At 42.8% G+C, this 27,238-nt stretch overlaps 1 protein-coding gene across 1 annotated transcript; it reads left to right on the forward strand.

Moving 5' to 3' along the window:
- On the forward strand, positions 1–26,731 carry LOC125742696 (uncharacterized protein C16orf52 homolog B). Its single transcript, XM_049014945.1, has 3 exons — positions 1–1,127; positions 17,233–17,445; positions 25,155–26,731. Exons 1-3 carry the CDS (start codon positions 1,022–1,024, stop codon positions 25,337–25,339), a joined length of 504 nt encoding a protein of 167 aa, XP_048870902.1. The 5' UTR covers positions 1–1,021; the 3' UTR covers positions 25,340–26,731.
- Positions 26,732–27,238: the final 507 nt, after the last annotated feature.

The raw sequence follows: 27,238 nt of genomic DNA on the forward strand, positions 1-27,238 counted from the left end.
ATCTCGCGAGATCTGCGTCGTGTGTATGCAAGTCTCCGAGTCGGGGTGCCTGATCATTTAACTCTATATTTTAACGTCCGAGGAGGCTGGGGGACAGAAAAGCTGAGCGGACGTCGAAGTGGAGCTGCTCCGCGGATGACGTGTTTTATGAACAAGGTGTAACGTCTGGAGCGTTAAGATATTTCATAAATATTGGCGGTCGCTAGCTACCGTTAGGTTTGCGAAACGATTCCTACAGATGTGGTGGCTGGAATCCCGAGAGGAGAAAAAAAGGGGCACAACCAATAAAGCAGGACACGGTGGAGGAATAAGAGGGCGATTTTCCTTTTTCTGGGACGCATGGAGAGACTGGAAGACTGTATCCGACGGTGGCGTTTAATATTGAAATAGTTGCTATATTTTTGTTATCTCTTTGCCTTAGGATCTGCCCTCGTTCGCTGGTGGGGCAGTCTGCTTTCGGGTTTTTAGCTGTCTTGTAACAGGGCCCTAGTCAGGCTGTCTGGGCTCCACCATGGGTACTAACAGCGAGTGGGTGTTCGCCAGGGCTGGTGTTCTGCGGGACATTGCGAGAATGACCCAGGGCTAGAAAGCAGCGGGACAAAACCGCCGCTCCCCGCTAGACTTCAGCTATATATTTTTTTCCTCACTGAAGAGAACCACCAAACCCTGATTTTCCGCGAGTTACATCTTCAGCGCTGGATAGATGGGTTGCGCCATTTGGTTCCAGGCTAGGTAGCGTGTTATCCACCTACCCAGCATTAGCTGTCATCCAGACAAAGTGAGCTGTATGTAGCAATAAAAATAATGGATGGCTGACACCCTATTGAGCCTCCTTCTTCGGAGAGGGGGCGAGAAAGAGACGCGAATAATAGGAATCTTAAGTCCGAAAAGCAGTATACTAGAGTAAAGGGCGAAGACCAGTCCTCATCATATGGCTACGGCCAGCTGAGCAGGGCAGCAGCCGAAGTCGCGCCCCAGCCCCTAGAGTTAAAAGCTCCGCAGCCTCCGAGAGACGTGAGAGATGGATAAACTCACCATTATTTCAGGATGTCTTTTTCTGGCCGCAGATATTTTTGCCATTGCCAGCATTGCCAATCCAGACTGGATCAACACCGGGGAATCTGCAGGTAAGCGACCCCGCCTTGGTATTTTTTATGATTAAATTATAGGCTAATTCTTAAATAATCACGGTTTATACGGTGTACCGTATCCAGTTTCTGCAAAGCTTGTGTTTTATATTTCTTGGAAGACGGGGGGGGGGGGGGGGGCAGAAGATTTCCAAGTCTTCAGTTGAAGTGGATCTCTTATGTCGTGATCTTACCGTTCGCTTCGTCTTAGATGTTTGCATTTCACTTTTACCAGATACCGAACAGGTAATTTCCCTTTACCGCGCACAGATCAGGTAATCGTGGGTCAGAATAAACAGTTGGAATACATCGCGTTGCTTTACGTGGCCCATTGATAAAATTGCTCGTGTGACATTGCAGGAGATGGCGGGTGACCCGGCACGTGCGGGGTCTAATTTTGTCGCCACACTTCTGAAAATGCGCTTGGACACAATGTTTGAGTATATATTTTTTTCTGTTCTTTTTTTAACCGCTATGCGTGGTAACTGGGCGTTAATTGTAGGTATCAAATGCTGTTGCATCAAATTGCTGGCTCCTGGGTCAACATTCGGTCTTAGAAGGGCTATCCATGCCAGAAAATTGGGTTTTGTTAGAATAACTTAAGTGAGCCTCACCGATCAGCCTTGCAATTAATTGCAACATCAAGGCTTACCGCGTACACTTTTAAATACAGATGTGTAGTGTTTTTTTTGCATTTATATTAATTACAAATTTTGCAGATCTAACGTGTTTCAGGTGCCTTTTGGGTAAAAAAAATGACAGGCTGACGGCCTTATCTGTTAGAATGAAAAATTGCGAAAATAACACCTGCGCCGTTTTAATGGTTTAGGAACTTGGCACTACTTCTGTCGCAGGTGGGCTCTCCGTACAATTAGGTGTTATCACCTGGGATGATGAAAGTGCAGTTAATTTCTGAGCTATTTATAAGACGTCTGTGAAATTGACTCTGAATCTGAGCGTTTATATAAAGTCCCTAGTTCCATGTGCCATATCGTATTGGAAACCCACTGTCATTAGGAGTATTCAGACTTAATATATTCAGATCAAATGTCTACCTTCATTTTTTAGAAATGGAGCATTATTGTATTAGCGATTTAAAGTGCAGCTTGGTTTACTCCAGGGTAGGGGATTACTCTCTGGGTGCTTTGGGCTCCTCCCAGAGTTCAAAGACACAGTGTGTGTCTCAGAAGTGGAGTGTGTGTGTGTGTCCTGTGATAGACTCCCATCCCCCTCAGATTGTTTCCAGGTCTTGTACCCCCTGCTGCTTGGGATAGACTCCATGGATAGATGGTCGAAAAAGGTGACAGTAACACATGATACCTTGGGTTTGTAAACCATAATAATGGTGCCTGGTGAGGGCTGCCGTTTATAGTCAATGGAGAATCATTGTGTTTTACCTTTTGTGCTTTAGGGAAAATAGGAATGGTAAAGAAATGAAGTTTAAAAGTTTGATTCAGCTTGCATAATTTCACAGCTGATATGCCGGTTGTATATCTGATGCTGGATGCTGTTTTTCCACCAGTTTTTGCAGATTCATGCTGATACATCCTTTGTCTCTCAAAGATATTTATTGATAATGAGACAAGGTCTCATCGCAGGTGTTCCTCAGGGGAGCCAGTGTTGGTGCCACAACAAATCTGATGGCCGGGCGCAAGGTTTTTCACATTATTGCAGGGCAGCAGCACAGCACAGAAAGTAAATGAAACATGTCTCAGTTATTCAGTGCATAGTATACAGGAACAATGTTTACAAAACGCATGAAAGCAGTTTGGTGCAGGTGAATTTGTTGTACAGATTTCTGCTTAAATCTCCCTGGTATATTGCAGTCTAAACACTATAGGCTAATGGCAATAAAACTAAACTTCAGAAACGCCTTTAAAACAGCTGAATGCAGCTACTGAATTGGCACATAACTAGCTAATGTTGGCTTCTCGATCAATTAAGCGTAGTGCATAGGCCGTTTGGGTTGGTTCCGTTTACAACACTTAGCACCTGAGTGTATAAAATCACACACTGTCGTTCTGCTCCAGTCGCGATGCTCCTTCATCAACACGCTCTTCCACACAAAAATTGTCACATTTTGTTACATGCGACTATTCATTTAAACGTGTATTAATTTGTTTATTTTTAAATGATGCTTTAATAAGCCAATCTTCGTTAGCATCTTTTAGTGATCTTTTTTTTTGTTTTGGGGGGGTGGGACACAAAAAGTGCTGACACCCCTTGGGGACCACAGCATTGTCTTTATGTGTATGTGTCTCCAGGTGGAGAATAAATCCTTAATTGGGAGGGGGGGTAGGCATGGAATCACTCTGGCCAACAGCTTCTCATGCTTCATTGATGTTCTGCAGGGTTGATGGAACCCAGGGAATGCGCCGTAAAATGTGCATCACATTACTATGGAATGGCCAGAAACCTTTCAGTTGAAAGCAGCTCTTTGGTGGTGCCTAGGTTTCCTCGGGCTGCTGGCACACATTAACGCATTAAGCGTGGACTTGCAGGCCGTATCACTCCAGCCAGTGTCCATATGTCTGTCACCATTCAACTGTGGTATCCAGTTTATGAGGGTCAGCCCTTTGAGTGCCTTTGCATTGCCGTCCTGGACTCCATCGGTCTGCATTGCTGTTCTTCCTTTGACCGGCTGAGTGCTGCTTCGTGCTTCTTCCTTGCTGAGGCTCTTCAATGCCGTCTTGTTTTCCTCTCCAGATGTTATATTTGATACGTTGCTAACATGTCCCAAATTAAATTCTGCAGCCTTTTCCTGCCGAGGCGTAGCATTTTTATCACCGCGGATGTCAGCTAGGTTTTCTTTCCCATCCAAACTAACGAATACAGAGCTGGATTTCATGCTCATGCCACTTGATATCCCATTAGATGCCCACTGGGACAAAAGTGGGACATTTCACAGACTAGTTAGGTTGTTTGTCACAACCTTGTATTTTACATATATGTAGTACTACCTTTAATCATGAATCTATGTGTATGTGAGGGGAAAATGCACGCAACTAAGTTTATTTTTTTTGTATTTTCCAACATTATAATGAGAGTCATTGTTATATAACATGGAAATTTGTAAAAATGATGCGGAACTGATCAAAGGTAGGGAATTCAGGTACTGAGATGAGTAGATGTGCCTGAGTTCATTTGGGAATAGATCCAGTTCTGTGTGAAATGTGGCAGAGCTGATGTCAGCACAGCGCTCCAGGCTTGTTGCCATGTGTTCTTACTGAAGGCCGACCTGCAAAAGCAGACGTTGTGATTTTGCTAAAAGTGCGCAGGCTAGAGCTGAACATGAAATTTGGCTTTCGTTGGGTACTTAGTTATTGCTTTATGAACATCATTATTTTCATTTTCTTAATTCCTGTACCAGAGTCTTCAAACAAAAAATGTAGCATTATTACTATTGCGCTACGTTTGTCACGAATTAGGAGATAAGCCACAGTATTTTAGAATATGATACAGCATCCATCTGTCATCTGTATTTGCTTGTGATGTAACATCTTCACTTTTCACCCTGACTGTGATGTACCTTGCGATTGGATGGTAACCGCTGACAAATATGACCTATTGGTCTGCTCAGTGTTGTGTCTTGGTGCCAGTTGGAACTTGTGCCACAGACCAAGATCAATCAGGGAAAAAAAAAAGTTAAGCAAAATGCTTACCACAGTCAAGTTAGAAGATTCATTCATTCAAGAGTATTAACAGCATTTGCATGAGCATTTTAATGCTCCACTTGCTATTTTACTGTCATGATTCCTGGTCTGATAGTCTTTGTATCTTATGTTGTTCAGTTGAAATTGTTGAAGAAGTTTGTCAGTCTATTGAGGTTAGATTTTCTGATGGCTTTGGGCAAGACTGGTTTTCTGTGATTAGACTGAGAGCATAATTGTAGTCTTCTCTTCATTTTTGAATAACCTTCTGGAAAGGTACTTCACAAAAACAGGGATGAAGATGCTTTCCTTTATTTTTTTTCCTTTTTGGTCACAAGTGTTTGGTGTATGCAGTTCTTCAGTGAATCATCTCTCCATCTTCCAACTGCCAATCCAGTTCCGGGCTTTACACTGATATTCTAGGTATATTTTAATCCTGGTATTTATTTATTTTTTTCATGTATAGAGAATTAAGAACAATTCTAGTTGTCCTGTCCGATTTGTTTGTTTGCTTGTGCATGTTAGATAATTCTCCAAATAAAAACTAACAAGCATTGTTTTTTTTTGCAGAATGCTTCTGGAAAATGTTCCTTGCACTGCCTTGAGTTTATGTTATGCCTCTGAGTCTTCTGCAGTAGTATTATAATAATATCTTACTGTAAATGAAGAACATTCCCAGTGCTATGATGCACACCTTTAAAACAAACTTGTGTTATCAGCCTTCCTTAACCAGTGGGTGGCAATTTCCAAAATGGTAGATGTACTTGGGGAAGCCATACTAATGCTAAAAGGTGCCCATTAATTCAAGTGGTCCTCGCTGCAGCGTTCAACAGGACGCCCCCTAGAGCTGCTTTAGGGGGAGTGCGGCACCTCTGGGGCCGTGTGTGGGATGATGGGGCTAGCTTGTGCATTACGTCGGTAAAGCGGCGTCCGTCAGCCCGAGGTCCAGCGGAGGAGCCGTCTCTGCTCTCGGCTAATCACAGAGGTCGAACTGTCGACTGCACTCGTGGGAGGAAGATCATCCTGAGCAAACAGCTTAAGGGGAGCCTTTCACAGGAAGATATCATTTCTGTTTCATGCAACAGTTTAACATTATGTTCTAACATAGGAATTGAATATGTTTAAAATGAGTTGAGTGTAACAGTTAAATATAATTTCAACAATAATGAACATATCATACAATAATAACATTATCATTAACAACATTATTATTAATAATAATCATAATTAATACTACTGCTACTACCACCACTAGTCTTAGAATTAATATGAAGTACATGGTATATACTATAAGAATCGTGTGTGTGTGTGTGTGTGTGACAAAGGGAGAGAGAGAGAGATATTTGCATTCATATTATGTGTGTACGTCAGATTTTCCATTTGAAGCAGAAATGTTGTCTTGGTTACTGCATTCCTGGCTGTCTGGTAAACTCTCTATTTTAAGGTGTAGTAAGATATAAACTTTTTGTTTTTACAAAGTTTTTAAAAAGATTTCAATATGGCCTCCATTAATTTCCCTATAGATATGCCATCTATGAGGAGGTTTGACCATTGTGTGATGCTTATTGTATTGCATGTTTCCCAGTTTTAAAGCATGGTTTCCTTGGCAACAGTTAGTTCAACTAGTAAAAGCCTAGTATTTTGGAATGGAAGATTAATTGCTGCCAGGTCACTGAGTATGCAGAGTGTTGGAGACAGTGGGATATTGCTGCTTTGCTAAAAGGGCTGAATGGATGGGCACCGCCAGGTAGCATGAAAGTGGTTTTATCATGTCTTCTCTGTGTATTTATGCTTGTTTGAGTGTACTCTGTGCTTATACCTTATACTGAGTAGTTATACTTCATACCTTGTGTGTTAGTGTTTTTAGTCATTGAAAAGAGTGCTTTACAGAGATGTGTCCAGATATTATTATTGTCTTCCTTACTTTTTGTAGCATTATGTATTGTTGTGTCAATCTGAGACACAAATAGTGTGTACGTATGTTTGTGTATATCTGTAATCCAAGTTCTCTCTTACTGTAAAGGTGATGCTACTTTCTCTCTTCTATCGGAGGGTATCAACAGTACTGCACAGTCGCCTAGCAGCGCCATCTTGGTGCATTGTCAGTCGTAGTAATGGAGTACTCTCAGCATGTGAATGCAAACAAGTCAAGTAAAACTTTATTTTCACAGTGTTGTGAAATAACATTAAATAAAGGCAAAATAATTAAACGAAATAAACGCATACGAATTGAAGAGAAAATTGGTAGATGTGACCTGCCGTCAGTTATGAGAATATTTTTATCTTATTTTTCGAACATCATGAAAAACACTGAAGCAAATGAAAGCAATTAAAAGATTGCAGATATAATTTATTTCTGGCTAGCTACAAGAACTGCAGAGGGAAAACTGTGAATGGAATATTTTGGTGTATTCACAGGTCAAGACCAGAATAAATTTCATGGTTAGTGTTGTACATTGTTTTTCGTGATCTTATTTTCTTCATGTAATGTTAACCTAAACAATTATATTGCTTTGCAATGTTAATGTTACTCCGCTGTCGTTGTTTCGACGGATCTCATTTGATCAAACATTAGTTAATGTGTCTTAAATATGGTTTGAATAGCGTTGAAATGGAAGCCAATCAGGCACTTGGGAATTGAAATTTGGCCTTTCTTTAGTGGTTTTCACAATTTGTTTTGAATGACTCTGCAATTGTAAATTTGTGTTCCATTTAGAGATTTTTGAACATCTCTCTAAATATGGAAAGGTGCTACATAGTATTTCATACCTCATTCCTATCAGACTGATATCGAATCAGAATCGAATTGTCAGCTTGTGAATCTGAATCAGATCAAAGTGGGGCATCTGTGCCAGTACCCAGCCATGTGTGTGTGAGGGGATACCGTTGGCCAATTATTTTGAAATCTGATACCGATACCAATTGTTTGGGAGGTTCTGCTTAAATAATTTTAAAGGGACACTCCACCCAAATAAATTTAAAAATAAAATACATTCCGGAAATATTTTTCATATTTTTTGGTAAGAAAACACCAACTCCGGCATACAACAACAAACCAAGACCACTGTATTTTATAACTGTGTACATCTTATATATTTATAACATGGATAACAGAGAAGGCTGATCATAAAGTGTGATTTTCTGATTAATGTCTTGATTTTGTGCTGTCTGTGCTGAATTGTTTTTGCTATCAAATGCTTGCCTTATTGATGGACTAACTGCAGCCTTTATTGGAATGAATTTGTTTTTATACTTCACTGTCTTGCCTTAAGGTGAGCAATCAGATTTGCTGTGTTGAATTGTTTATTAGTAGATCCTCTTTTGTGGTCGTTTTCACCAGCATTAAAATATTGATATTTTTGTAACTGTTTAGTACGTGGGTGTGCAAAGCACACGCGCACACACAAAAACCTGTACTCATATCTTTGTGGGGACCGTCCATTCATTTTTATGTTCAAAACCCTAATCCCAACAATGACAACCTTAACCCCTCTCCAGCGCTAACATTAAACAATGAAAATACAAGTCTTCTGGCATTTTTAGTTTTTTGATTGTAGTCACATATTTTTATTCATTAATGGAAATAGCGGTGAAGTATTGTGTTATGTTTGTTTTAAGTTTAATGAATGATTTCTAGTTGGAGATATTTTTTCCTTCAGTATCATAAATGGTTTGTGTTGTATCTTTTTTTTTTGTGGCATTGTTCAGAGAGATGGTATCTGTTTGACAGTCATCCTCATCCCCACCACCCAATTAGTGGTGACGAACAGCAGACTCCTGAAGCGTTGCATCCACCCAAGATGCAAGCTCGTGGGGTCAGTGCAGAGCAGGTGAGGGGTCCCTTTGCAGGCGCCTCCATAAGGAGGGGCACTGATGTTCCATTAATAATACATTCCCCATTGTGAGTCATGCCTCAGTGTGCTGGTTTGATCTGCTGCCATGCTGACTCTTCAAAGGGGCCTGTTTGCGAGCACGGGGCCCAAGTGGGCGTGCTCTCACGCCCCGTTATGCGCTCAAAAAAAAAAATGCTGTTTATATTTCGAACACTTTTCCGAAGCGATGCATATCTGGGATATTTTGCAGAGATTGATGGTCGTGGTCAGAGGTGCTTAACTAATCTCAGGTGAAACCCTGAGAAGCATCGAGCTTAGTGCCTGTGAACGGGAGGGGCGATCAGGTGATCTGAAAGTTTCCCTTTCAGCTCAGTTTGCTGCATGATAATTGCCCAATGGGGGAATTACCTGCAGCAAGTAAAGAAACGCTGGTTTGTGCTAATAGGATCTGAGGGGAGGAACGCAGCCCATGGAGAATGGCCTTGCAGTTTAACGGAAGGAGAAACTACTGCAGACCGGCCTGAACTGAATTTATCTCTCCTCCTGGTAGTGACCTGTTACATGGGTTAGGTGTTATGGACTTCGCTCTGTGCAGTAAGTTGGTTTATTATTTCAGGTTATTGCACTTGAGTTAAAGCGTATTTTTATGAGTATTTCTGTAAATGTGACCAGTCTGTTGCAGAGTGCACTGTTTGTGACTGGGGGGAATCTAACCGCACTGTTAAACCTTCCTGTGTAACTGCAGACGGCACGCCATAACAGCTGTGACCCCGGGAGACATGAAGTGTCCCACCTGGAAATGGACACATGCCTTGGAAACTTGGTGGTCCGTAGATCTAGGCAGGGCTCACATGTGATGGTTGGAGAGTTCCTGTTTCACAGAAACACACTTTTGTATTTAGTTTTAATTTAGTTTAATTTCAAGGACATTTTATGCAGATATCTAAATGTTTGCAGGCCTGGATAAGTATTAAAATGAGTTGAACACGCCCCTTAAATATTTCTGCCTGAGGGTGATGTACCATTTCTCGAAATGTCATTCTCGATGTGCCAGTGTTTGTCAGCCTCCTCAGGCTAAGTTCCACGTTCCCGTTCTCTGTCAGGAAAGACTCTGGCAAGTCTGTCTTAACAAAGCCATTTAAAGGGCCAGTTTTGCGATGGGGGTGTTGACAGGCACACTTGCCCATAGAATTAAAATCCATGGTATAATAAACCTACGCTCCCATGATTAGCTGACAGATCTGCTTCTCAAAATTGTATCACTATTATTTTCAAGGTATTCTTCATGCTTTCCAATGCAGCGGAAATGCAAAACGAGTGTAAAAGTTGAATGTAAAATGTATGCTTTTGGGTGGTGAAATGGATGCGATTGGTTGGGAAGGCTTGCAGTAGGCGATGCCTGGCGGAGGTCCGTGTTCACCCACGCAGAGTGACCCTTTCTGACTCTCTCTCAACAGCAGCACTGTCATTCACACATATAACGGAGACAAAGCCCAGGTCCGCTACGGGAGGGGGGTGTTGTGCAATTTTCCATCGGATAATTGGCTGCTGTCCCAGGGTTGTGTATTTTTATAATCTAGAGCTCTCTCTAATCCAAGGGCACGGAGGTAATTCATTACTGACTCTTATTGAAAAATCTCAACTAAAAAGGCAGGGGGAAACTGTCAGTAATTAATTGAAATATATTGAAATGAGATGGATCTGAAACAAAAAACCTTTGATGTTACTCTTAAAGTAACATTGATGCGTCTTATATTAGGTAAAAATCCAGGACTCTGGGTGTGCTCCTGACCAAATTGTACCATTTCTATATCAGTTTAGTTTAATCTTTTGGATTGTTGATAATAAAATAAATTTTGACATTGTTTTTTTTTCTGGTAACTAAACAGCTTGAATATACACAAAAATTTCGAGAGCGCGTGTCAGTTTCTGTTGTCGTGGAGAAACCATGGGCTGAGTGATAGATGATGATAGACAACAAGACTGAGGGAATCATGCCCAATCCCTCATTTACATTTATTCATTCCTGTTACAGGTTTTCTGAATGTACTGCCTCAAAAACCATTTAAAATACTCTGGGGGAATTACATTTGGCAGGTGCCTCTTTTTTTAAATGTTGAAGCCCACAGAGAGGTTATCTGTGATTAGGTGACTAATATAAATCAAACCAACTACTAGAGTGAATGCAGAAGAGAGAATTTTGTTTGTAATACCCAGTTAATCTCCTGTATCCTTGGTTTTGAGCACACTGGGGAAACTTGTAGGCCTCCTTGGAGTGACCAGATGTCTTTGGAGATGGTCTGGCTGTAGGCCACTTAAATGCACGTTAGACTTCGGAGATTTAGTTTCATGTCTGTAAACCAAGAAAGCTGCATCTGACCCCTTATTTTTTTTAAGCATTTTAGGAGTTTGTGTTCTCTTCCTGAGCTCTCAAAACACTTCAGTAGAGTTCTTTCATCGATAAGAAACAGCAGTCATCTCAAGGTCAACATTGAGATGCTTCTTCCTTTTAATATATTGATTATTTGTTGTGCTGTTGTTTTTCCATTAATCTTCCATACCTGCTTGGGCAGTACAGGGTCCCGGTGAGTCTGCAGCCAATTCCTGGACCCACAGGACACAAGGCAGGGGATTCATTAGACAGCATGCTAGTACATTAGCACACAGTCACTCATGCACACCCTGGCAGTTGAGAGATGCAGATTCGCTTGACTGAATGTCCTTCGAAGATGGGTAGAAACCGGAGTACCCAGTAGAAATCCAGATAGAAAGAAGATGCAGGCAGAGCCAGGGGTGGGAATCAAACCTTCAGCCCCAGAGGTGTGAGACCACAGTGTTACCCTGTGTCGTTTGTTGAAAAATATATTTGGTTTGTTTTGTGGTCTAAAACCACGACTGACTTGTAAGGCATCGCTTGCTACAATTTTGCATTGCATGTGTTTGTCATTATTGAACCACACAAAGGCAAATGAAACACAGGATCTCCTTGTTTATCTCGGACCTTTAAAGGTCATTACACTGACTTGCTAGCAATAAATTAAGGACGAGCTCACGTTAAACACGATCAGCGTGATCCGTTTGGGAATTCTTTGAGGATCCTGTGTTGAAGCACCTCGGAATCGGCATAGTCAGCTTGTGCCGATCCAGTCCTGCTTTGGCTCTTCGGCATTGTATGGAAATGGAGCATTTCGAAGCACGAAGATGAACTCTCTTTGTGCGAGGATACCTCCGCTCACAGTGCCACAGTGGAACGTGTGGCTAGCGTGCCTTCTGGTAGTAACACAGGAATGCTGCCGCGAGGTTACAAACAGCGGGAGTCTGACTTCTGTTGAGGAAATGTTTATAAAACGCAGACATTATGTTCTATTAAATGCAATTGACTCCCCCCCCCCCCCCCCCCCCCCACACTCTCCCCCTCTCATTCAGTCAACATGCCCTGGCCCTTCCGCAGGCACCTATCACACAGAACAGATGGCGAGCAGCTTTTAATGGACTCTACAAAGGTGTAGGGGAACAGTGGGTTCACGGAAGCATGTTGGTGGTACCTTTGTAAGGCCATTAAAAGCGAGGCCTATTTTGTACCCGCTGATGCAGCTTCCTGTGTTTTAAGAGACAGGCCAACTTGATTCTTTATGACGAGCAGCGTGTGGTTTTGCTTAGAGGCCCACAGTTGGGCACCCTGACCGCACCTCACCACACGTCCTGTTTGTTGTTGTGGGAAGCCCAAACGCACTGACTCAGCTGCTGCTTCATGCCCGGGTGTCAAGATGCCACCGAAGCTGCTGCCGTTCCTTCAGAGCCTCCCAACGTCTCTCCCCTCGGCCCACACCGCTGAAACCCGAAACGGCGGACTCCGTCCGACGCATCGTACGTGCTGGCTGCCGCATGCTTGTGCAGGGCTCCTGTCCAGATGTCGACGTAATGAGCATTAGCGTGCCAGGTTCTTTCCGCCTCTTCTCAGAAGGTGGTGGTGCTCCAGACTTTGACATCTGCAGTCTCTTTGAGTTAGTGATGACATTTACACCTGAGAAACCCGGAGAGGCCCCTTAAGGACTAGAAATCCACACTCCCAGCCTTTTATGTCCTATATCTGGAAACATAGGGCACCTCCCCCAAGACAGACAGAGAAGAACCATGAAGTAGGACCAAGAGCTTATCTTGCTGATTTGTTTTCCATCAGTCAATATCGTGTTAAAGGATGAAAGTCTGTCTAACAAAATCCATTTAAGACTGTCTGATGTCACAGCTGCTTGTTATGAACCATATCATCCTCATCTTTGCACCTAGTACACCAACTTCCCTGATCTATAAAAATGTTGAGCAGTTTTTTCCCCCCCCATAATTAACCTTTACATTGTGGTATGATAAGTTTTCATGGTATAATAATTGCACAAGCCTTAAGTGCACAGAGTGCTTCTACTTAAACAGTTTAGACAGAGGACACTGCACAGATGTTGTGGCACATGACTTTTTTTATGCACCTGGAAGCCATTACCGTTTCCTTCCCAATGAATGAATACACTCTGTAGTCCCCCACCCTGGTGGAAACTGCCATCTGCAGGCATATGGAGCCCAGAGGTGTGAGGTCTGTCCTTTTCCCACTTTTCGGCCTGGTTCTGTGCTTCCAGGTCACCATTAGATCCAGCTGGCCACTGAAAGGCAGCGTGCCTGCATCCTGTATTCCCTGCCTCACCAACTGCCCTCATTAGATAGAAGTACATCTGCTGGCTCAGCAGTTGTCATTGGGGATCCCACTGACGGCCAGAGGCTAGACGTTATTGACCTCGTTTGACCATGTCCTAAGTGGCAGCCATCCTTCCCTTACATGGGCCTGCATACCGAATAGAAAATGTAGGAAAACATGGACAAACATGGTGACCTGGAAGATGGCGACATAAGAAATGTGGCCCCTAGCAAGACCCAGGGAACGTGGTGCCCTGCAAGACATTGATATATTTTTCCTTTCTTTGGGTGCCTTACCGCTTTGGCTTGTACCTTTTATAATCCTACGTCATTAGGGTGTGTGAGGCTAAAGCATAGGGCTGGGTGATATAACCTCAAATCAATATCACGATGAACTGAACATTTTACCTCTGTTATGATTAATGAAACATTTTTTTGCCCTCATATTTCTTTAGTAAGGTTTGTACTATAAATATGTTCACCTATAAAGTTGGGATATTTTTTTCTAATGAAAGACTGTACATTGTTATGATTTTAGAATTGAAGGAAACACACAGATGACCCATTTATGGTTATTTATTGAATATTTCGAAGAACTGAAATCAAATAACGAAAAAGCAAGTTCCCTGAAAAATTAGAAAATAAATAGTTTGCATTTCTTGCAAACAAAATAAGCAGTTTATAGTGATCACATCTGTCTGGGTGAAATTGATCGCTATAAACAGATGATCATTATAACAGATTTTTTTCTCTTTATGTCTCAGGCAGATTAATGTAATTCACATTTATATATTTATTACAGGAATATAAGGTAATAAAACAGACGACACTACTGAATTTTGACTCTTCAATTCAGGTGTTTCAAATGGTTTTCAAATTACAATACTGCACGAATTAGATTACTGAACTATGTATAATCCGAATATGCTATAATACAGTACAGTACATAAAATGTTGCTTATTGTAGTTTCGCTGTTGCATCTTTTTGGCTCGTTTTTGCTAGTTTATCCTAAGCTTTGATGAGTCTATATTTGTCATCGAGAGAAAGTGACTCTTTTTTCCATCATGTTTTCAGTGTTTGCAGCATTAGCAGGGTTGCCAGGTTTGGTGAACTGGCTGGCGTGAGATTTTCAGTGTGAGAGAAATCTGCACACACATGCATACACATTTACATGTATGTATCGGTTTTATTACCTTGTAATCTTTAGGGTTTGCAAAGTACGCCAACGCTTTTGATGTAGGCAGTTATAGGATTATAATGGATTTACATAGATGTATCATAAGATTTGTTGCACGAGCATGAGAGTCTGGAAGCGTATCACGCCCGATGAATGAGAGTTTAGAATCCTGCACTAGCATCAGGTAGCTAGCCAGAAGCAGACCGGTTACCGCAAGGCAAAGCAGGGAAGTAAAAAAAGAAAAAGGAATTACTTTAATTTTAATTATTTCCATATGTTATATATAAAAAATGACCCAAAATGAACACTGTATGCAGAATACTTGATTACTATAAGCGATTTATTTAAACAGTGTATATTTGCACAGGAATGATTCTATCCCAAGGTTTTCGATTCATATAAGCGATTCATCATTATAACAGGGTGACCAACTCCCACACATTTGTCTCATACAGAATATTTACAAGGTAATAAAACTGTTTCATATGTATAAATGCGTGTGCATGTGTGTACAAACTTGTCTCGAATTGAAAATCTCACACCAGCCAGCTGACCAAAGTTGGCAGCCCTGCTATAACTATGATCACTATAAGTGGTTTCCACTGTATTTTAAATATTGTTGGGGTTGAAACAATTGGTGGTATTACTGTTGGAAGCTGAAACTTTTTCCGTAGTGTTTTCATTTGACGACTTTTTGTTCGGTGTCATCTTCACTAAAGCCACAATGCGTCCAAATGACGGACATGGCGTTTTCCTTTGGTATAAGCTGCTTGAATTGCTCAGTTGCTTCCAAGTCGCATACTGGATGAGACGGAGTCACGTGACAACACACGAAGTGGTATGTTTTTAAGGAGGCAGTACATGAACACACTGGGGTTTTTAAGTATTGACAGACTTATAAAAGAAAAAAGGATATATACATGGGCAAGATTATGTCGATTAGAGATTCTGAATGTCGATTTTGTTTCATTTTCGATTAATTACCCAGCCCTACTACAGTTAAACCATACAGAGATACTTTGAGTTTCTCCGTATTTAAAAAAAATAAATAAATGAAAAATGTTGTACGTTTTGTGGGTACGTCTGATAATCTTCTCATTGGAGAGTGAAACCATAAAAAGTATCCTGTAGCGTTTTTCACACTGGTTGTTTATTAATACAGTATTTTTTTATTGGACAGACATTAAACAAACAGAAGAAATCTCTAAGAAGCACTAAAGCTTGGGAACCTCTCGCAAGCAGAAATGCTTCCTTCGTTGCTATGCGTAACCTGCTGAAGGTGATTTGCTGCTTTAATTAACAAGATGAATTTTGTTGCAGCTCCCATTCTGATACTAAACTATTGGTATCCAGAGGCATGGTGCAGCCAGAGAGCGGATTTAAGAGGGACCAATAAAAAAAAGGATGTGAAGTCATGTGACACCCAAAGGGAAAAAGAGGAATGTGGTTTGAACAGAGGAAAGCCTGTCAGCATTACCTTTCAAATAGCGTTACCTCGGAAAGCACTGAAACTCCTCTACGAAAAAAGACTCCATGCCAGTAGCCCACTACTTGGTCAACTGAATTGTATTTTTTCAGTCCCCACAAGGAGAAGCTGAATTTTATAAAAATCTGTGAGTGAAATCAAAAATTAAAAACGTCAGAAGTGTTTTATTTTGTTTGGTTACTTGGGGTTAAGGTTGTCATTCCTGGGGTTAGGGTTATAAAAGATTGAAGAGTCCCTACAAAGATAAAGAAACTTTGTGTTTATTTGTGTATATGTATGTGTGTGTGTGTTTGTGTTTAAGATACCTTAAAAAAGGCTCTTATACACCAGCGATATGGCATCTCACCCTGATAGTGATTGGCCCATATTGTTCATTGTTTTGAGCGTTCCGTTATGCAACCCTTGTTATCGGTGACATTTCTGGGTGTCAGGGAGTGGCACTGAAGGCGTCTGCAAAAGCGAATGCATAAAGAGCAGCCTTTAAAGAGGGGTGGCTGGGGCGGGGGGTGACAGCTGTTTTGTTTACCAGAGCAGCTTCTCCTGCCGTAATTGGACTCACCAGTCTGGAGAATGAAAGCAGGAGGTTTAGTGAGTCATTCGTTTGAAGCTTTGTATTTTTGTGTGTGTGTGTGCATGTGTGTGTGTGCCTCTGTGTGCCTTTGTGTGTGTCTGTGGCTCTAGACCCTTTTCCCTAGATCCGGTCTTGCGATTCCCCTCAGAAGTTCGCCGCTTTGCTTCAGGAAATGACTCCATCTCTCTGGTCTTCAAGGCAGTTTCAGTCTTGCTGCTGCTCCCTTGTATCGGTTGTGTCTGAGAAATTCTTAGGAAATATGGCATTCTGTTCTATGGTAAAGATCAACATCATAGAGTTCTGATTTCTGGACTTCGTTGTCATCTACTTGTCTGTCTGCCATTATCACATATTTTGAGCACGCTATAACCAGAAACAATCTCTGGGAGTGGCACAGGAGTGTGTCTCGGTCATGGGTCTCGGTCTTAATTGTGTTGTATCACTAATGGCCAAACGCTGCTGCTCTCTAGATAGAGTATAACTGTGGTAGAGCTGTGTCAAGTTTGGAGGTGTAATTTAAGGCAGCTGGAATACAAATGATGATCTGGGTTTATATCTTGAGGTTCTGTCTTAAAAGGGGAGGAAACCCATCATTGTTGGGGGGGGGGAGGGGGGCTCCTTTCAGAATCGCTGGCTTTGAGGATGAAAGGTGACACCACCTTTCTGCTGTGGAGGATGAGCAGCTCAGACTCTCTTTCCCACAGGGGCTCTCACGGTGGGGCTGGTGCGCCAGTGCCAGACCATCCACGGGCGCGACAGGACCTGCATCCCGCCACGGCTGCCCCCCGAGTGGGTCACCACGCTCTTCTTCATCATCATGGGCATCGTCTCCCTCACCGTCACCTGCGGCCTGCTGGTGGCCTCCCACTGGCGACGCGAGGCCACCAAGTACGCCCGCTGGATAGCCTTTACTGGAAGTAAGTGTCCCGCCTGCTTCCTCATGCTCTGCGTTGCTGGAAGACCTTGTGCTTCGCAGAAGCCTGGTCATGTGACCTGTAATGTTCTTTTTCAATTCACACTAGAGGCTGTAGTTGGATTAAAGATGTGGGAATGGCTATAAGACACACCACACGTGTCTGGTGACCACGGTGAGATATTTAATATTGTGAGTAAATTAGCGCGGGAGAGAAATAAAAATGAAAAGTATGGCGTCAGTCAGGTCAGTGAAAGTTCACGTGACTGGGCTTTGGTTTGGGGTGACGTCAGTGGAGGTTAATGAGTCTGTGGCCTGACCCCCCCGAGCTTCAGTCTCACGCGGGACGGCAGATGTACGTTGCCACACGATCCATGCAGCTCCTGGTTTTCCCTTTCCAAATACATTGTTTTTCTAATTCCCTGGCATAAAATTCAGCTCCCAGCCAATCAGGAACGCCGAATACCTGGTACAGGTGTGCTGGGAGCTGAGAGAAAGCAAAAACGTGAACTGTACAGGGTTCCCCGAGGACTGGGGTGGGAAACGCTGATTTTGACTACTTCATTTACTGAGTCCACCTACTGTAGAATAGTAAACATTAATGATGATGCTTTCAGCCTAAGCACATGTGCTTTCATTTAGTTGGTTTATCAATCTTGGTTGAACTTCCCAAAACATTTAAGAGCAAAGTGTGTAACATTGCCTTTTGTCATGTCATGTTGGGATTGCTTTATCATCATATCATATCCAAATGTAGGAATACAGTGACCCAAGGTCAGGTACCCCCTTGGACCACAGTGCAGTATAAGGACAGAAAGTGACATTTAAACAGTTCATTCAGTTGGTTCCCACAGGACCGACCAAAACACCTAACTGGTGTTTTTTAGGCTGCTGGTATAATTAACACCAAGTGTGTCTGGACATCATTGCATAAGAAGTGATTAACAGAGAATTTTGGGGGCGTTGCTGTCTGCTGTACCTTTGCATCATTGTTCCCCTGATCATAGCACAGCACAGCAGCTCTCCGAGTTTCCTGCCCTACAGTCAACCAACACTCAGGAGTAGAGGCCGGCGCTCAGGAGGTGATCGACGTGCTGCTAATGGCCCATGTATTTACAGCTCAAGGGTCAGAACGGCTGCTGGCACTCTCGTGGAGGTTGGGGTCAGTGGGGACCCCTGGGGCCATGATTATGGAATACCGTGATCGGGAACTGCAGGACTCGTCTCCCCACGCGGGTGGCTAACGCTTGCTTTTAAGGGTTTTTTCTCATTTTAAATGGACCACTTACCATGCAGCTTGTGTTAAATTGCCTGACTGAATATTAAAAAAAGGAAAACCATTTAAAGGTTTTTGCTGCAAGTACACAACAAGTGTTTCTCTTTATTGCAAGGCAGCAGGAATGTGTGCATCCATGGGAGGATGAGAAAGGGATTCTGGGAAAATGGTATGCTGCAGAGATAGGGGGGTATTGTTTTTTTTCTCTCTCTTGGGAGGAGTCAGCATTATTTTATTTTTCATGGAGGAGCACTAAGGAATTGACCTGTATGTCTGTGCATTTGTAACTTGCCTCGGTTTGTGCTGGATGGGTAAGGAAGAACTTCTCCAGTGATGCGCCATGATGTGTCCTGTGTGCTGAAAGGTGCATTTGTTACACCCATTGAGGCTCTGCAACACGGGGGTCAAATTCCAGTCCTGGGGGGGCCAGAGCCCTGCACATTTTTGGGTTTCCCCTCATTTAACACACCTGATTCAACTCCTTGTGCGAATTACCACACAGCTCTTCAGCTGAATCATTTATGGTGGAACAGGGAAATAGCTAAGCTACACAGGACTCCAGCCCCCCAGGACTGCAGTCTGACACCCCTGCTCTACAATATAATAAAAAGTCATCTGAGTTCCGATTATGTTTTTGTTATGTCCATTGCGGTGCATTGCAAGAACTGATGGTGTTAATCATCTGATGAGGTAGAGCACGGTGCGTTTGGGATTTCCGCTGACTGTTACGATGTGGTGGGCCAGTGGTTAGTACTGTTGCATCACACCCCTGGGATCTGGGTTTGCGCCTCCACTGTGGCTCCATGTGTGTGGAGTTTGCATGTTCTCCCCGTGTCATTGTGGGGTTCCCCCCCCCCCCCCCACAGTCCAAAAGCATGCTGAGGCTAAGTTACCAGATTGCCCATCGGTGTGCATGTGTGAGTGAATGGTATGTAAGTGTGGCCTGCTATGGGTTGGCGCCCCATCCTGGGTTATTCTCTGCCTTGCGCCCATGGCCTTTGTGATGGACTCCGGACCCCCCACAACCCAGGAGGATAAGTGGTTACAGAAGATGGATGGATGGATGGATGGATAGATAGATGGATGGTTATGATGTATACTGTCAAAATGAACACATTCTTATTAAAACCTCTTGTTCTTCATGGATAATTTGGTTGAAAATGAGGCACTTCCTCATGACAAAACGACTTCTGCAGGCAGAATGATGAGTGTTCATCCCCTTCAGCATGTCAGGTTAAATTGTGCTGCTTGTCTTTCCCTCCCCTTGGAAAACCATTTCTGTGTTTGGGGTGGAAAAATTGTTTTAAGGTATAAATAAGTTTTTTTTTTTTGTTTTTTTTTCCTGTGGGCATCTCTGTGCCATTAGCCAGCCGGTTTTAACCTTAGATCATCCTTTACCGTCTCAGACTTTGGGAGATGAAATAAACATGGCGGACAGAAAGCTCCTTGTAAACTGAGGAATAAAGACGCACAGGCCACTCCGCCTGGCCCGTCTGCGGTCGCTCACAAGGAAGCCCCTTCACGGCCCTCCTGCAGCCACGTGCATTTCTCTAAGGTGACTTTTTAATGGACTCCAGGGCTCTGACTTGAGGTGGGAGAGTCCAATGAAAGAGTGCCTTTGTTTTGTACTAGTCCCGGCCAATGGGGTTCCTGCGGCCGGCGCCCCGTGGCACGCATGCTGCCGGAGTGGGCGGGGCCTGCCTCTGCCGGGCTGCCCAGGACCACCTTGGCCGGCCGTGCTGATCAGTGTGGCTCTGGGTCAGGTGTGTGTTTTGGACATACCGTTTTGGCAAATTGCGGCCCGACATTTTTAAAGGCTCCTTTTATTGCTGCCAGTGTGGATTTGTCACCAGCCTCCTGCTGAATTATGTGTCTTTGACAGATCTTCTTAATGCAGCTGACACATTAAAAATATTCTTTTTAAGGTTATTGCCACAAATCCAGCCCTAGATGAAGTTTGATAGTTGAGTACACGATTGTAAAACAATATTTGTATGTTTAAAATATTTTACATTTTGGTTTTGCTATTTTTAATATTTCCAGAATACATTTTCTGCATACCCTGCCAACAGTTAATCCTGACCACTCAACTCTAACATGATTTTTTTCAAGTAAAATTTATTGTAGCACATTTATTGCTGACCCTGTGTGCAGTGTGTCTTTGGGGTGTAGGTTTGTAGTTTTCAACCATCTGCAAGTTTTCATTTCCAGGTGTTCATGTTCCTACGTTCTATTTTTCTCGACAGCTGTGAGCTTTTGACAAACTATGAAAGTGGAAATGCTAATTATTAACAAATGATTGCGAACATGCTAGTCTCAGCTTGCTGATTAAATTTCGCTGAAATCTCTTCAGTTTCCCTGGAATTGCAGGTCCAACACAATGAATAATTAGAATAATTTGAAAAGTACTCTTATACAAACCTACCACGTTGTGCTGCTGATTTTCTGCATCACTGCTTTTTCTCAACACTCTGGGTATGTGTGCATTTTAAAAAGGTAACTAACTAATGTCCATTGAGTGTGTGTGTGTGTGTGTGTGTGTGTGTGTGTGTGTGTGTTTGTGGTCATGTATATTAAATCAAAAAAAATTTTAATGCTGAAACATTAAATGAGAGAGAGAGAGAGAGAGAGAGAGTGCTCTGTGATCACATCCCATGTGTCTTCTGCCTTGTACCCTGTGCTGCCTGGGACACGATTCAGGATCAGCAAGACCTTTTCCTGGATAAGTAGAGGATGGATGGATGGATAAATAATATTAATAAATAAATTAAAACTTGCCGGCATAAGATGTAGGGATCCACAATAGCAGATTTGTTTTTCAGATCAAGTACAAGTACCTCGCCGATACTGATACCAATTAGGGCTAAGTGATTTCTATAAATAAATAAATATCGTGACAAAGGATAGTATGAAATTAACCCCCCCCCCCCCCCCAACGCACACAAACAAGGCACTTGATTATTTTTAGCCAAAAAAAATGTGAAGGCGTGAAAAAAAGATATACTTATTATGTGATGAACTGCAGGCATTAAAACCTGCCGACCTGGGGGTGGGCCATTTCATTTTGGTCTTGGGGAGTCTAAATGCGTCTGAAGCAGTGATTCACTTTTTAAACTGTGTACCATCTCAGAAAGAATTATGCTGTCCTTGTATCAGCATTGTGACATTATGCCTGACTGTCAAGAGCAGTATGCTGGCTAGGATCTTCTGTTATTTTCACTGCACAAGGGTTATCGTTTGACGTCTCTCTCTCCATGCTAATGTTGATTTGTTGCAGAGTGCTGCTGGAGGCAATTTTGTTGTCGTCTGTCTTATGTTTAATTAGATTACTAGTGATATATAGACCTGTTTCCGTACCTCTTGATAGTTTAGTACAGCACAGTTTGCAGTCTGTTATGCTTTAGTTTTAGTTTTCCGAACAACGTGCTGTAGACAAAATCCCATTTATTTTGTTCGATAATGAAATTGCTGATACGTCATTACATGGTATCGGTCATAGGCATCGTCACATTTTCATGAGGATGATACTAGTACATGAGCACGGTATCAGTCCCGATACCACTGATATCAGTATCAGTGCATCCCTTATAAGATGGCACCGTAGGTGAGCAGTCAACATTGTGGCCTCACACCTCTAGGGTTGTGCCTTTCATTTTTGTCCCCTGCTCTCTGTACAGATTGCGTATTTTCCCTGTGTTTGCATTACCTTCCTCCTGCTCTTCATAAACATACAGTTTGGCAAATTGGTGACTCTAAACTGCCAATAGTTTGCATATGTACCATTTGTCCCATGCGTTTTTCTCCTGCTCTTCTCAGAACAGCATTCACCTTGTTCCTGAACTGGGTACGTACAGCGAAAGATGGATGGATGGAAATCGCAACTGAGTCCCACTTTTGGATTCGATGCAGAAGATGCTGTCACATTGCTTCCCGGTGCCTTCTGCTTATTATTCAAGCCGGCTCAGTGTGAAAACAAATGGCCGTGTTGCTAGACTGCCTTCCCTAAATGGTGCCGGGAGACCCGGTGCGGTGGCGGACAAACCCCTGGGGAGGTCGATGCGGAAAGGTCACGCAGCGCAGAGGGGGAGTCCCCAGAGCATCAGCGTCTGTGCTGCATAGCCTGAATGAGATACGGAGCCCCGTTCTGCTCTTTCTGAGTTGGGGGTCCAAGTGGAATCCATGAATTCCACATTACTGCACAGATACAACATGGAGCCTGATAGCTTCTCTTTGAATTTGCTGCCCTGTAATGTTCCTGTTTAATTACAGTGGTATCAAGGGTCGTAGGCGTAAACTCCTCCCGTCTCTGTTTCCCACACTTAGTGACACAGTCGCTGTTTTTTCTGTAGCGCACACACACACACACACACACACATATATATATATATGTATGTGTGTGTGTGTGTTTTTCCCCTGTGTGATATTTTCAGTACCGAAAACAAGCCTGGGCCCGCAGTATTTTCAGTGGTGGCTGTAAATAGGCGAGCGACTAACAGTCTCCTAGCAAAGCCTTTGCAAGACTAGCTGGCTGAGGCAGGAAGGCGGAGTCAGAGACACCGGCCTCAGATTTCAGAAGCCTCTTTGGTGGAAGGAGGCCTTCTGAAATATCAGCAGTGCGCGGCACCCTCACACACATGGGGATCCGTGCCGTCCGTTTTATTTTTTTCCTTCCTGAGTTCCACATCCTTGTGTGGCACGAACACCCTGTATCTCTGTGATTTATGTGGGCTTGCTCTGTCACCGTAAAGGCAAACATCCCTGCCCCGATTAAAGCGTAAGAGTAACAGAAGTGGACATTAAAGGTACAGAGGAATCGCCATTCGCGTGTGTGGGAAGGAGGCCACAAAGTTTACGTGCTCAAGAATGTAGAACAGAATAATACGTGCCATGCAGTATGCATTAATGCATCTTCTGTAATCACTTATGCAGTTCAGGGTCATGCTGGGTCTGTAGTCTGTCCAAGGGTCCAAGGCAGGGGGGCAACCTGGATGGGATGCCAGTCCATTGCAGGATTATACTTCGTTATTGCCTATGTAAATTTACCAACTATTTAACAGTCTTATTTTGAAATAGTGTTTTAAGACAAAGAACTACAACACAGCCGATTAAGTTGCACATTTGTATAAGTCAGCCTGCTTGTGGTGCAGAAAAGTAGTAACCCTTTGTTTTATCCTGATGAGTTTCTGCTCTTGGTTTGAAAAGTACATGCGATACCAGATGCCCCTCAGTGTGGCTGTGACCTTCTTCGTTATCGTTACGGACCTGTATCCATAAACAGCCGACAAACCGGAAAAGTGGCTGTGGACTTGTGATCTGTTAAAACACACACACAGCTCTGTTAAACCTGTCTTTGTGGTTACCCGTCATTCATTTTTATAGGCATAACCCTAACCCTAACTATGATAACCTTAACCCCTACCCAGCACTAACCTTAGCCATAAGTAACCAAAAAAAATGCAAGATTTTAGGTTTATTTTTATTTATTTTTTTGCTGTATTCACAGATTTTTATAAAAGTGAGTTTTCCCTTCTGCGGACTGAAGAAATGTCAGCCAGTGTCAGAAATGCCATGTCTTACTACAGGGTGGGGCCCCACAATACATAAACACACGCACATACACACACAAATTATGTTGAGAGTACATTTATGAATATTTAGGCTACTCACACACTCTTTTTTTTATACTATAGTATAGTAAAAAATTACTAGTATAGTAAAATTCTATATTTTGACAATAGTACTGCTTCCATTAACAGTGGATGTACAGGCACCTATAATAATCTTCACAGTGATCGTTAGAGAATACCTGTACTTGTTTTCGTCAAAGCTGACCCCTGCATGAATATTGTCTTAAACATTAATCTGTTTTTCCGTACCTACGTATTATACGTAGTATAATAATAATATGTAAAGCTTTATGCATTTTTGCCCGTGGTTTAAATTTGACCATATGTTTGTGCTGTTCTGTCTGCAGTTCTGAAATGGTTAAAGTATGCTGAGAATTGTCAGGTATAGCCAGTTCTGGGAGGTTCTGTTTTTAGAAATATATTTCTTCTTCTATGATAATAGGCTCATAAATTGCAACAGTGTTTCAGTGTTTCAAGCCTGTGCTTTTGCAAATGCAGTTTGACGGTGTGAACACTCGCTGAAATCGTGCAGTGTAAGAGAATACACCACAACTTGTAATGCACATCCCCAGCAAAAGGCTCTCAGTCTGTCATACTATTTGTGGGTCTGTAATCATGCCTCAGAAAATCGAGTTTTCCCTCTTACCTGTGCTGAATGGCCATTCTGTTAGCGTTCAGTTTTTCTTGTCTAGGTGATAATGGCATCCTAATTCTGTTAGCAGAACAAATGGTTCTGCTTCTATAAATAAGCTGGCAATGTTAACTGTGTGTTTGTTGTCTTTTTTTTCCCTCCTCCTCCTTCCCCCGCAGTGATCCTATTCTGCATGGCGGCCCTCATCTTCCCCATAGGATTTTACATCAATGAGGTCGGAGGACAGCCCTACAAGCTGCCCAACAACACAGTGGTCGGCTCGTCCTACGTCCTCTTCGTCCTGTCCATCTTTTTTACGATAGTGGGACTGCTCTTCGCAGGGAAGGTCTGTCTGCCAGGCTGACTCCCCCCCCACCCTCCCAGGCTGCTTTGTCTGTTTTGAACTTTGAACCATGCCATCAAAGCAAGATGCATTGTGGGATGGACACATGGATCGTTATAACGATGACTTCTGTTTCCAAGGAACCAATCCTGAACCCAAACAGAGGGGGCGCTATGCCGCACTTTGTCCTCACCTCCCTTCGCTCACGTCCCATGCCCATTGCGATGCTGGTGGGGGCTGGGCGGGGGGCGGTGGCGGCGGCGGCCAGCTGCAGCCGGGCAGAGACCCCACACTGTAGTGGGGCTGTATTTCAGTGATGCCAGCCGGCCCATTCCCATCAATCTTAATCTTTTATTATTATTGATGTTTGCGTTTATTCTCTGGTCTCTGTTCGCTTTGAGCTTTTCAAACTCGGAATCCCCAGTGGATCCACAGAAGCACAGGACCCTACTTACTGAGTGCCACTCCCTCCCACCACCCTGCCCTTTTTTTGGAGTCGTTGACTCAGTCTCAGAAGGAAACATACCTGTCTGCAATGGCGGGTATGGAGGATTCCAGGAAGAGGTAGAAGGTACCACCTCCCGTCTCCTCCCGTCCGCAATACAGCAGGAGCCACCAGCAGGCTCAGATTGGGGGTGGGGGGCGAGCGAGGTGAGAACCTGAGTGGTGTGTCTGGAGTGGGACGTTTTGCCTAACGCCCCCTCAGGCAGGTGGGGGGATGCTTCAGCTGGCCTCAGCCTGACAAAAGAGCATGAAAAGCAAGAAATTTCAGCTGATGATGTAGTGAGACCAGATTAAAAATAAGACACGGCACCAGGACTGCAGGTGAAGTCCTTGTGGGGCAGGCCTCACGGTGCCTGGGATGGGGGGGAATGAATTGTGCTCCAGGTTTCAGCCTCAGGCCATTAAACCCATTTGAGCTCTGGACTGCATTTCATAGGTACAACAGGTTTGTTGAGTAAGTCTTACACTTTTTTTTTGTTACCAGAGCTTATGATCCTGCTTTCATTATATTATTAAATTTCTGCACCCCCTCCTGTACCGTTTGGTTTGGCTTTTTGTTTTGTTTTGTTTCGTTTTGTTGTGCTCTGATTTGTTCTATGAAGTATATAAATATTCAGTGACAAAAGATGTTTGTTTGCAGATACAAATCAGTGAATGAAATCACCAGAATCCTAATATACAAAGCAAAATTTGTTCATCTCCTTGTTTCGTAATAAAAATATTTTGTTTTATTTTTGCTTTTTACTAATTTGTGTCTGAAAGAATTTGCCTTCAGTTTGTACAGTACAAATGCTTTAACTTATTAAGGTCAGATGTTTTGCAGTAAGTAGAACATTTGTTTTGTTTTTGTTCTGTTTTAGAAGATTAAGGAATATTTAAGATTAAAATGCATCTCTGCAGGAAACAGCCTTTTGTTGTCGAGCTGCCCTTTTGCCTTTTTTCTGCTGTAGGTACAGCGTCTTCATGCGAGTCTTATGGAGAACATTAGAGGTACTTGGGAACACGGATTTATTTTAAGACAACTCCAGCTACATTAAATGGCTTTTATCACAAGCACTTTCGTTTGTATTTAACCAAATTTCTGTCATTTCCAGCACTGGATGCACATTGGATGCACACTTTTCCAGCCTGTCTGAAACCCTTTGGTCTAACTTTACAAATGCTAGTTGACATGAGCAAAAATGTCTTGGTTTTTCCACAGTGGAATGTGCAAGCCAACAAGTATCTAATGCAAAACACCAGTTTTTTTTAATTTATTTTTTAAACTCGTCATTGGCAAAAGCAAAGGCAGTCTGCTTTTTGGATGGAGGTTGGTAAGCAGTTCTCACAAAGTACCATTGGTATGTTAAAAATGATTCACCTTTAACAAGTCCCATAATGTGGTTTTTCTGACCTTGAGGCTTATAATCTGTCTAT

The sequence above is a fragment of the Brienomyrus brachyistius genome, chromosome 5 (assembly GCF_023856365.1).
Source record: "Brienomyrus brachyistius isolate T26 chromosome 5, BBRACH_0.4, whole genome shotgun sequence".
Classification (NCBI taxonomy): domain Eukaryota; kingdom Metazoa; phylum Chordata; class Actinopteri; order Osteoglossiformes; family Mormyridae; genus Brienomyrus; species Brienomyrus brachyistius.